At 44.2% G+C, this 12,872-nt stretch overlaps 1 protein-coding gene across 1 annotated transcript in view; it reads left to right on the forward strand.

The window, feature by feature from the left end:
• The window catches only part of LOC147679655 (uncharacterized), a 215,292-nt gene extending 202,940 nt beyond the window's left edge, over positions 1–12,352 (forward strand). Inside the window, exon 8 of the mRNA XM_086943234.1 lies at positions 10,629–12,352. Coding sequence (XP_086799360.1) covers positions 10,629–11,159 — 531 coding nt within the window. The 3' untranslated portion in view covers positions 11,160–12,352. The remainder of the gene's footprint in view (positions 1–10,628) is intronic.
• The last annotated feature ends 520 nt before the right edge of the window (positions 12,353–12,872 follow it).

Below are 12,872 nucleotides of genomic sequence, written 5' to 3' on the forward strand. Positions count from 1 at the left end.
GTGTCTCATCAGGTAGCAGTAACGGATCTAACAACAGCACTAATAAACAAAGGGGTAGAGGAGGGAGAAGAGGCCAAGGAAATTTCTGGCCCGGTTTCCAACCCCCCATGTTTCAGGATCCTTTCAATCAGACAACAAATTTTCAGATGTACGGTTGGCAACCTCCCTTCCAACCACATTTCCAGCCCCCTCCCTTTCAGTATCGCCCTCCTTTTTTTCACAGGGGCAGAAGGGGAAGAGGAAAAAACAGGCAACCGAACCAGGTACACTGGGAAGAAGACGACCCAGTGAGCAACCGGACAAAGAGCAAAGCGGGCACAAGCAGTGCGAAACCCTAGTGACGAATCTGTCATCAAGACCTTTGACAACCACTGAAGAAAATGTTCTTAACAAAGGACTTGGATATGTCCCCACAGCACGACTCGACAAATTCCAGTTACACTGTGAGCTGGCCAGTTTTTTCAGAAAATTGAGATTAAAAGCTTTCTTTGAGAAACAAGGTCAACCTAGAGAGTGTGAAGTAGAGAATGAAACCGGACTAAGGGTAAAATCAACCTTTATGCCACCTCCACACACAACACCAGTGGAGCTTATGACCTTTGAACAGGCGGTCTACAACGATGTTGAAAAGATGCAAACAACCACCCATTTTCAGAACCTCAGTAATGCAGAAAGATTGGCGCTGAAAGAACTACGTACTTGTGAGACAACAACCATAAAACCTGCTGATAAAGGCAGAGGGCTAGTAATTATGGACACTACCACCTATCGTGAAGAATGTGTCCGACTTTTGAGTGATAGGAATCACTACCGAGTCTTGAACACTGATCCAACAAGTGATCTGAAGGCTGAAATATGTCAATTGGTGGAAATAGCGGAATCTAATGGTGCAATATCTAAACAAGAAGCAGATTACTTGTGCACCACGGAGGGCAAGACCCCCTATTTTTACATCTTACCTAAGATGCATAAGGGGAGACTCCCCCCTCCGGGACGTCCCATAGTCTCCGGCATCGGCTCCTTACTGGAGCCTCTCTCTAGATTTTGTGACTTTTTTCTAAAAACTATTGTACAGAAGTCAACTACTTACTTGCAAGACACGAAGAGCCTGTTGAATTTACTACAAAATCTTAAGGTTGATGAGAACACTGTGTTATTGAGCTTTGACATTGAAAGCCTATACACAAGTATACCCCAAGATGACACTATCCGAGTACTGGGAAACACCTTAGAAAATGCTGACTGGCCCTATCACACCCCAAAGGCCTTCATCTTGGAATGTGCCACCCTGGCCCTCAAACGCAATTATTTTGAGTTTGAAGGAACACTTTACTTACAAACCGGGGGGACCTCGATGGGCAGTGTTTTTGCCCCCAGTATAGCTGGTATATATGTGTACAATTTTGAGAACAAATTCATTCTGAACAATGTGAATCCATATCTAGAACACCTGACCTTCTGGAAGCGATACATTGATGACGTTCTTGCTATCTGGCAAGGACCGATTGGACTTCTGGAACAATTCATCGCATGGATAAACACATGTGACAGGAATCTCAAGTTCATGAGCTGTTTTGACAAAGGAGAAATTGTCTTTCTTGATGTTGTGATCACCAAGGAATGCGACCATCTGGAGACTAAGACCCATTACAAGCCAACCTCGAAAAATAATCTTTTAAGGTTTGAAAGTTTCCACCCTCGTCCACTTAGGGAGAACTTACCCTATGGACAATTTCTAAGACTACGCAGGAATTGTAGTAAACTTTCTGATTACAAGAAACAAGCGATCGAACTATCTGAAAAACTGGATAATCGGGGATATCCTAAGAAAATAATAAACAAGTGCCAAAAGAGGGCCAGGAACCAACCCCGAGAAGTACTACTTGAAGAGAAAACCAGAACTGACACAGACATACCGTTGACATGTGTGACAACATTCAACTCAATTTCTAACCAAGTAACCAGGAGTATCAACAGGCATTGGAACATCATCAACACTGGCAATTTACATTGGGAAAAGCCACTTTTTTCCTTTAAAAAAGCTCAGAGCTTAAAAGACAGCCTAGTTAACACCAGACCTAAACAAAAGCCGGCTCAAACCACACCATCAATCACCAGAGCTTGGGGTCTACCTAATGTAACTGGACATTTTCGCTGCGGAGATTGCAGTGTATGCCACCTTACTAGGAACACAAAGACCCTAGACCTAGAGGCCGGAAAAACTTGGAAACAAATTGCTCATACGAACTGCAACAGTGAGAATGTAATTTACCTGATTGAATGCACTTGCAGAAAAAGATATATCGGAATGACAACCCGAAAAGTGAAACAAAGAATCTGTGAACATCGCAGTACAATACGCTGCAAGAAAAATGCAACCCGCCTGACGGACCATTTTTTGGAAGTAGGCCACACTCCAAATGATATGTTCTGGACCGTCATCGAACAAATATCTCAGGGTCCGAACATTCAAAAACGGCTATATGAAAAAGAACAAAGATGGGTGTACAGGCTATCTACAAACAAGAATGGTCTGAATGACAATATCCCCTGGGCCTCCGTCCTTTCATAGGTACTCTGTCAGTCCTTAAAAGAAACCCAATACCGCCTCCCTCCATTTGTTCAAAATCCAATGTCTTTGGAGTAATTCATTGTTTACCCTAGCTCCCTTGACTACCGGGCGCGCTAATGACGTTCGTGTATACACGTGACGTCATCACGCGATACCAGGTTGTCAACGCCCTCCACGCCCACAATGGCGGCTGCCTTAAATTGCGGCGCCAGTCTCACTTCCATTACGGGTACACGGAGGGAAAGAAGTAGGTTTTCAGCAGATTACCGACCAGAGGAACTGTAAGTAGAATCTGCCCTGAATACAATACCTCAGGCCCAGGTCGGGCCCCTCCACCAATTAGAGAATATTGGTACGGGATAACTTCTTATGTACCTTTATCCTCTCTCCACAGAATATGTTTCAAACTCTGTAAACTTCCCCTCAAATCCCCGTGCAGCAAACATTTCTCCATTGAGATGTAAGTGCTGTTTGTCTTTCCGACATTATGTTTGTATTGTGGTGTTTTGTTTTATGTTTTATGTGGTTTTGGATCAAGATGACAATTTTTCCACGTCGGTAATACCTGACACTAATAATCTAGAATTTTGACTTAGGCACGCACAACTGAGGCTGTGAGAAGAGAAGAATGATAATAAATATTATGCATTCATGTGCACTTTCACCCCCTATATTGATAGGTATGTTTATTGGAACACTTGGTTTCAAATACTTGTAATTTAGAGTACTATGCCGATACACCGCACCATGGTTTACGCGCATTACTGAATGTGGAATGAGTCACAGAGAGAACGGACTACGTCACTTCACTACGTAACAGGCACGTAAAATAAACCTTTATGAGTGATAATTTTCTCTCTTTTTCAGGTTTTGTTTGCTTTCTTGTGCGTAACCACTTTCGGGTTACGACACACACATTTTTTACCCATTTAGCGAATTGCTATTTTTCGGGGTCTGAAAGGGTTGCAGGTATGGCAGGGTGTTAGTGTACCCTGACCACCCAACTCCTTTTACAACGTTTTTTGGTCCTGATGAAAAACCGATAACTCTCATATGGTTTGAAACATGTAGACCCGACACATAGCACAGATACATTAGGTCCTATTAAAACCTTCATTGTATCACCACTGTTTTTAATATTGTCCAGTAGCTTTAAAATAAATTATTTAACAAGTTATACCAGGACGATTTTTAACCCACTGACTTATTTTTTCATTCTGCACATTCATCACTCACATACCTGCTCCACTGCATTCAGGTGTTGTAGCACACCTTGGCGGCACTCGGCTGCCAAGGTGGCCCCGATGATGAAGCATGTCACCGACCAGGTCGGTGAGTGAGGGGTTCCTTAAAAACAAAGGAGGACTTCTTCTTCCACATTAGTGACTCATCCCACCAATACTGGCTGTCGAGCCTTACCTTTGGTGGTACTCCTTCGTATGGTTATGTAATTAGCTATTTAGGGGATCGGGAGTACCCTTCCATCCACGGCAGTGGATAAAATCCCTTAACTCTCCTACCCTGTTAAATATATATCTTTTCAGTTTACACCAATATTGCTCATCCCAGGCTCTCTTTGCTTTCGCTGTACAGGCTTTGTAACCCTTTCTGGCTAGGCGGATGGTCTCGGGCTCCCTCATCTTAATGGCATGACCCAGAGCAAGTCGTGCCACCCTACATTCGGCATTGTACCATTTTGCACTTTTGCAAGCTCTTGCCCCGTTACGCTTAGCAGGTTTCAAAAAGTGTTTTTTGATCTTACCAAAGAGGGTTTCATGGATGTTGACCACATCCCCCAAGCCAGAGGGAGAAACGCTAATCGATTCCATAGCCAGTATAGCTTTGTCAGCTTCAAGGTTAATGTTATCGATGGCCTGTTGGTTGGTCACTACGCTAGCCCATCTGAGCCTGCGCATGTTATTTCCTGGAATGATCAAAGGTGGTACAAGAGCATTCGGGCAAGTTGAATCAGTCCCAGCGGGCCACCATTTGTGCTCCACGCATAGGGGATTGTGGTCACTCTCGGGTCTCACAACAACCTCCATGTCGCAGACAGATGGCCATAACATCATGCTACAAATTACATAGTCTATCCTGCTTTTATGTCTCCCGTTGTCAAAAGTCATAGAGCCTTTTTTATCCAATACTGTTCTTCCATTCAAAGCTCTCAGACCTTTTTCGAGACACATAGCATTCAGATCTATTATGTCCTCAGACCAACGTTTGACTGGCTTCAATTCTAGCACCGGGATACACCAATGGGAGTCCTCTTCTGCTCCAAAGAAGGCCTCACCAGTGGCCAGAGGCTCAAAAGTCCGATTAAGGTCGCCTGCTATAATAATATTATTGTTGTGCAAATATGTGTCAAGAAAGTTACCCAAGGCAGTTAAAACTTCAGATCGACCAACCTTAGCACTTCTGGCATATATATTATAGATATCGAGTGACCCTGAAGTATTATTAGTTATCCTGATTAACTGGATATCGTTATGGCTAGTCACTATACTTTTAATTGTTAATTTAAGGGACTGTCGGACCCAAATTGTGAGACCCCCCATTGGTCTGCCTTTTGGGCCCTTTATTGCTGGCACAGAAAAATTTAAATATCCCAGCACAAAAACAGGTTCGCATGCCCAAGTTCCTGAAATATGCATACATCGAATAAACTAACAAAACCAAGCCAGTCCATGCAATCTAATTTAGAACACAGCCCGGCCAGATTCCAAGAAATTAGGTTCCCCGTCCCAGTCGAAGAATCAGCTAACAATTTAGGAGTAGGGTTCGGGTTGCTAGGCTCACCCGCTACTATCACTGCAGGACTTGCCAGGGCTACATTGCTTATGACATCACTATTACCCGCCCCCTGCAAGCCAACTACAAAATCACTGCATACAGAGGATAAGGCTGTGATTGTTTGAGGATCTGTCTGGCCGAACCCGGCCCCAGTCCTACGCACCATCTTATTTCTACAACAATTGCCCTTCTTGGCGGGCAAGCTGCCTATTCTCTGATGAGTTGAAGCTAATAGTGCGAAACTTTTACCCCCAGGAAGTCAATCGCATTCATTCAGATTAGAGAGAGCTGAGAACCTATTCTCAAGATTTAGTCCCCACTCAGTAGATTGAGTAACCCTCCTCCCCTTGTTTGACACCACATTCCATTTTGTCCTTAGTGTACACCGGTTAGGACCCCTCCCACTCCGATAGTAGAAAAAGTCTAAGGTGAGTGGAATAATGTTGGTGGATCTTCGCTGTAGCGGTAGAAGTTTGGGCAGTATGTTGGTTAATACATCTGGGTCTGAAAAATTCAAAACAACACAATCACCCCTAAATCTTTTTCGACTACTTCCAATCCACTCCACCCTCCTGGCCATAACTAATTCTTCTGCCAACTGTTGCTTGCCCCAGGGAGTTATCACCATATTGTTAGTCAGCCAGTGTAGGACCTTGGACAGCAGGGATGAAGTAGTTTCATCCTGTCCTGGAGCCAATGTGGGGACGTTAGCTAAAACAAGGACTAGAGGGGAAGCATCAACAATAAGCTCAACCGAGCCTTTCTCGGGTTTCGGAGCAGTAGATACAACTGGAGGGGCATCTTCCCCTGGCTCGCCACCCGCTATGGCTACCTGAGGAGCCGCCGGTTGATTAAACAAAGGAGTAACTCCACCACCACCCTCAGATCTAGAGGTTCCCTTTTTTAGCTCCACTCTAGTTGCAACTTCATCTGGCAATTTTTCTACTTCAACTAGAGTTTTGTTCAGTAGATCCCCTAATCTGTTTACCTCATCAGTAAGCTTCTCGATCCTGCCTACCAAAGGCTTTACAATGCCCTTAATCTTCGCATCTATCATACCCAACAGCTTCTTAAATGCTCATTAGTTAAAGACATGCAAACTTCATCAATTGACCCTTCTTCCTCAACCACAACAATATTGCTAGGTGGAGAAGCAGGCCTTTTCCGGCTCGATCGTAGCCCCCACGCTTAGGCTGGCCCTTTCTGACTCCTCTGGTGGTACGCGGTGTAGGAACTGGGGTTGGGGCTTTATCCACAATTGGGTGTAGTTCGACCTCCTCCTCGTTGTCACTATCAAAATGCTATACAGTTAATCTGAGCCGAAGTGGCCATGTCAGCAGGGTCAGATATTGCAACAATGCTGCTACTGTTGTCTAAATCGGGGAGTTGAGTCAGGTCAGGGTCTGCCAAGGTGGATTTAGGGGATTTAGGCGATACACCCAACCCTAGTGAGGATATCCTCTCGCTATTGATTTTAGCTACTACCTGGACTAGGTAGTTGTCCATAGTATTTTTTGCCGGGGATAGCATTTTACTAGACATAGCTCACCAGTGTACAATACACTCCCAAATACACTGTGTAAATGCGTGAACAGCGTATGTTACAGACCCTCATTACGAATAAGCCACAGTTCATACGAAGTCTATAACGAATAGTGTCCAAGTTGGGCCTCGATCAATGACAATGTCTCACCTTAAGGTTATGGGCAGAGTAACTGGCCCAGTCCAGTCTCTGCCAGTCTCGGACTGTCTTAGACTGTCCGCCCTTTGTCCGGGCTTCGTCCGGCGCATCCCGCGCGCGCCCTCGAGGGACGAGGGACCTGCTGGTGCTTTATGCGCCTCCTGGCGTGCTGGTTACTGGCGTCGTCAATTACCCCCGAAGGCTGCTGGGGATTGTAGTTCGACCGGCGGAGCCAAGCCCGGCCGGTCGATTTCAGCAAAGATGTGGCGGAGCCAAGCCCGGCCGCTGGTCAGGGAGGTGAGGTGCCTCAGCGAATCTGGCAACAGGAGTCAGAAGAAGAACGGGGAACTCGGCCCCTGCCGGTGCTTTATGCGCCTCCTGGCGCGCTGGTTACTGGCGTCGTCAATTACCCCCGAAGGCTGCTGGGGATTGTAGTTCGACCGGCGGAGCCAAGCCCGGCCGGTCGATTTCAGCAAAGATGTGGCGGAGCCAAGCCCGGCCGCTGGTCAGGGAGGTGAGGTGCCTCAGCGAATCTGGCAGAAGGAGTCAGAAGAAGAACCAGTCTCGGAAGCTTATTCGAACAGCCAGGTCTTGAAGGCCCTTCGAAATTCCGGAAATGAGGTGATAGTCTGGAGGTGTGCGGGGAAGCTGGTCCAGGTTTTTGCTAAGATGTGGGAAAAGGAGCGTCCTGAACTTCTGCTTCGGTAGATGCGAGGAGCATTGGCAAATGAAAGAGAATCTAGCGGGGTCTTCTCGACGGTTGGTGGAAATTCATGCAGTGGCTAATGTAGTCAGGTCCTTGTGAGCATGGGTCACCAGCTTGAATTAGCATCTCTTCTTTACAGGGAGCCAGTGGAGTTTTCTGATGTCGGGTGTGATGTGGGTTCGTTGGGGAAGGCAGAGGAATTAGTCTGGCAGTAGCATTCTGTATGGTCTGAAGTCTCTGTAGGAGGTGTGTGGCAGTTTCTACATAAAGGGCATTGTAGTCCAGTCGGCTGGTGATGGAAGCTTGTGTCACAGTGTATCTAGTGTGTAGGGGTAGTCACTTGAAGATCTTGCGCAGCATGCGTACAGTGAGGAAGCAGGCGAAGGATCTGTGCTTTCATGGTGAGCTTGTTGTCGATGATTCTAAGGTTTCTGGCATGGTTGGAGGGAGTAGGTGCGGGTCCTAGGTCTGATGGCCACCAGGACGTTCCATGTGTTGCTGCTGTTGCCAAAGATTAGTACTTCCGTCTTGTCTGTGTTCAGCTGCAGGCAGTTGTTCTTTATCCAGTCGGCGACTTTTGTCATGCAACTGTGGAAGTTATTTCTGGTGGTGGCTGGGTCGCCGAGGAGTGAGAGGATTAGTTGGGTGTTGTCTGCGTAGGAAATTATATTGAGACCATTGAATCTGGGGATGTTGGCCAATGTGGTCATATATGTATTGAAGAGCATGGTGCTGAGGGATGAGCCCTATTGGACACCACAGGTGATCTCCTTGGGTTCAGAGGTGAAAGGTGGGAGGTGGATTCTCTGGGTTCGTCCCGTGAGGAAGTAGGTGATTGATCTGAGCGCGTCCCCTTGGATGCCGATGTGGTGGGGTTTTTCGATCAGTGTATGGTGGGATATGGTGTTGAAGGCTGCTGAGAGGTCGAAGTGGATCAAAGCTGCTGTTTCTTCTCAGTCAAGGAGGGTTTGGATGTCATCAGTGGCTGCGATCAGCTCGGTTTTTGGTTTTGCGATTGCTATGGACACCAAATTGGGATACATTGAGTAACTAGTTCTGCTCCAGGTGTGTCACAAGTTGATTGTTGATGATCTTTTCAAGTACCTTTGCTGCAAATCAGAGCAGGAAGATCAGCCAGTAGTGTTTGAGTTTGCTGGGGTTGGCGGAGGGTTTTTTGAGTAGTGGTTTGACTTTGGTGTGTTTCCATGCATTGGTAAATGTTGTGGTATTGATAGAAATGATAGAGGTGTTGAGTAGGGTGGTGAGTTTCTGCCTGATCCTTTGATTTCCAAGTTTCAAGATGTGGTACGGGCATGGGTCCGTGGGAACTCTGGAGTTGATGGATTTCATGGTGAAGGTGGTGTCCTGGGTGGAGAGAATATTCCAGTGTGTGTTTTGTGTCTGTTATGGTGGTGGTGCATTTGTAGAGGAAGCCTGTAAGTGTGGTTTGGGGTTTGAAGTTTCTGTAAATGGTTGAAATCTTGTAGTGGAAGAGGTGGGCGAGATTGTAACACAGCTCGTGTGAGGGAGTGATGTTGTTTACGCTGGCAGCTGGGTTGGAGAATTCCTAACAATGTTGAAAAGTTCCTTGGTGTTGCTAAAGCTGATTTAAATATTTTACGGAACAGTGGTCCCTACTTATGAACAGAATGAGTTTCAAGCAAATAATCAGAACACCTGATAAGTGAAATGTTTATTGTCCAGCCGGACAAGAAGCTTTAATTAAGCGTATTAATTCAATGAAACAAAAATTTAAGAACACAAAAATAACAAGTGGGCACAGCCGTGACCCACAACATATAAGACAAAACAACGAAAGCAATGGCCAAAAGGGCAAAGCTACAATAGGTCTGTGAACTTGTATTCAGTATTTGCAGACATGAATTTTCAAAACCACAACTTTGCATTTTTACAATATTTCTGTATCATATTGCATAAGATTTTTTTTCTTAAAGTCAACGACGTTTCGATGCCTTATTAAATTGTGGGCATCATCATCAGGACAGGGAAATAAACATTGTTGTCTTTTTAAATATTATCACTAAGCCTTTCTGTGAGCATAATGATATCGAGTGTCGGAATAAATAAGGGATAGCAAGTCATCCGAGGTAATATCAAAGACAGCCTAGTCAGAGAACAGCTCATCTGTGATCAAGGTCTGCCCGGGAGTATGATAGCCCGTTTTGGGAGACTGGTGGCTCGGTGGCGGGTACAACAGTCTGCTGTCTTGTTTTGCTGTTCTGAGTTCTTGGGTGTACCAGCTGGCCTTTTTGGAGAATTTTCACTGGATGTTGCTCTTGATTATGGATTATGTGACAGATAAAATGCGTTGTACATCTGGCCCTTAGTCCCGCCTTGAAAGAGTAGGTATAAGCATTCTTGCCAACAGTCGATATCGACTAATATCCCTGGGGGTACATGTAGACCGCCTTCTCAGCAGTAAATAGGTACCAGTGTCTTTATACACCCTCCTTCCGTGTGTGTAGAGGTGTGTGTGTGTCTTAAGTGTATATATCCCCAGAGGACACCTCTTTCAGTTTTTTATGCTGACTCTTTTGACAGATCAGTCTGGATATAGGCATGACCACAACCATGGATCTTTCCTGTTGGCCATACTCTAGTTGCCTTATTTTGTTTGCATGATCCCTTTCAGAAAGAAGTTACTTCTGCATAGTTCTTCACATGCAAAAAGTACACAGCCCTTTTTTCAGTGTTGCCTAGAAGCAATACCTTCCAGGGAGGGTGGGGAGTTTAAGGAACCGAAGTCAGTCTGTGAAGTTTTGCTGTTATGTAGTCTGCAGGTTACAAAGAAAAAAGGGAAAGTCTTGTTTATGAAGTTGTGTTTTTTGATTTCCATGTGATATGTTTATTGGCAGGTGCAGACGATGGAATTTCAACACCGTGAGCTTCTTCAGACACAGATGACTGCTTTAAGGAAGGAATTTGCCCATGATGAGGGGCATGTTCTGAATGGAAAATCTAATTATTGCCAGTACCTAACTGCTTCTTCTGCGCCACATGCCGCACAGATTAGCCATTCTAGTCCCTCTGAAAATGGTTGCAAGGAAAGCATGAAGCTCACAGTGCAGGGGGAACTGTTAGCTACACAAGATGTCTTGAGTTCAAGACAGATGGGCATAGGAGCAAACGAGGTAAACACCTTCAAGGTAGCAGAAGAAAGAACCTTGCCAAATAAACTAGAATCCATGGAAATTGTGGAGGTGCACCTGCATAAAGACGAGTTGCACTGTAACCTGGCCACCACTGAGTCCCCAACGAATATGCACTTGCTCCCTCTGGAGGCTAATGATAATGAAACCTCACCACTTCCAACAAAATGGTCTACAGGAAAAAAACGGCACTTGGTGACGAGAGAGGACAAACCAAAACTGCAACGAACTGGATGATTATAAAGGCATATACATTTAAACATTTACTAGCATTTGGAAATGGTTTCAATCCCCAGCTCTGCTTAGCACTTAGATATTCGAGATGTACGTAGATGGGCATTTTCCATGGTGGTCTGATCATACTGGACTTGATTGCATTAAGGCTGCATCCATCAACTGCTAGTGTAGGAAGTGCTTGGATTATAGAGTCCACAAAGAGCAGATATTTCTCCTACATTAATGTAATTCTCTATGGTAAGGTTTCTGTGTTGTCTCTACAGACTGTATTTTTCTTTGTGTGCTAACTCTTCCTTACAATGTTGCATGGGGTTCTCTGTTTCTCTGTCATAGAAAATAATGGAATTCGGGAATCCTCCATCACCCCTTTCATCTGGGTCCCTAACCTGAACCGCCAATCAAATCTCAGTGACTATTGCAATTGCCTTTGAAAAGAAAGTGGTCTAATTTACTCTTTGTTCTTGTCTAAAATGTCTGACTTTGTCATTAAAAGACGTGAAGATATTGAATTAATAGTGATTTATAATTGGCTTACCAAAGTTTCCAGTGTCAAACTGGGCTTTCTCTTACCATTAATGATTTATTTTGTGACACCCTACACCCCAAAGGTAACTGGCCACTCCCTCAAAGGCCCCATTTCACACAACCGACCAAATCTTAGTGGTGTGTATGACAGAGGCATTAGACTTGAAGCATCTGCTATTTTGTGAATTGGCGTGGTGAGCCTTATCCCCAGATACTTTTGATTCTTTAGATGCATATTCTGAACCTGGCACTATTATATTGATGTAGGACATGAGTTTACCTCATATATATAAAACTCTGCTCAATAATACTCTGGGTTCTTTTTCTCAGTGAAGAGAAATGACAACTCAGTCAAAGGCCGCTAAAGACACATAATTGTGTGAGCTGTACTGTTACTTTTTAAATGTGTGTTCTAATAAACTACTCCAAGTCTTGTCTTTGTGCTTGACACCATCCCAGGGATTGCGCCTAAATGGGTCATATTAGTTTCAAACGTGTAATGGATTATCCATTCCGCTTTAGATAAACAAAGAGGTCATTGACTCTGAAAAGCGCCTACCATATCTTGTGTTTTAGGCTGTGTTGTCATATATCACACAACTGCTTGCAAATAGGGAAATCATTGTGACAAAATGTAAAAAAAATAATAATAAATGTCATGATCTTGACTCATGTTTTTTCTTTATTGTGGTAATAGCCTGGCGAACCTGTATTGCAGAGGTGAACAAAATAATTAAAAGTAAAATATTTGTAAACCTGCAAAGCATTGTCATGGAACTGACTAGATATGTATGTTAATCAAATGTTAAGACGATCTGGTAAGGCTCAAATTCATGTCTGAAATGTGCTTGACGGGACCAACAAAGAAAGCTGAACGAGAGGAGATTGTAAGTACAACCAGATCTTGTGTTTCTTAGTGGAGTATTCCTATTGAGTTTTTGGACAATTGCTGCAGATAGAAGGGCTCTACCCCCATTGCCAATCAAACAATACTTCAGAAGAAATATACAAACAATACGTTAGGCTATGACAGTCCTGCGCAATAGACCAAATAGATATTCCCTCATGACCTAATTAATTCCACAAATTACAGACTAAATACTTTCAACAAAAGCCTGCTAAACAAGGTGACAACATATAATTTTTTCACATTCATGATTTTTATTTTTTTTATTTTTTATTCTTATT

Source organism: Lissotriton vulgaris, chromosome 11, assembly GCF_964263255.1.
Source record: "Lissotriton vulgaris chromosome 11, aLisVul1.2, whole genome shotgun sequence".
NCBI lineage: Eukaryota > Metazoa > Chordata > Amphibia > Caudata > Salamandridae > Lissotriton > Lissotriton vulgaris.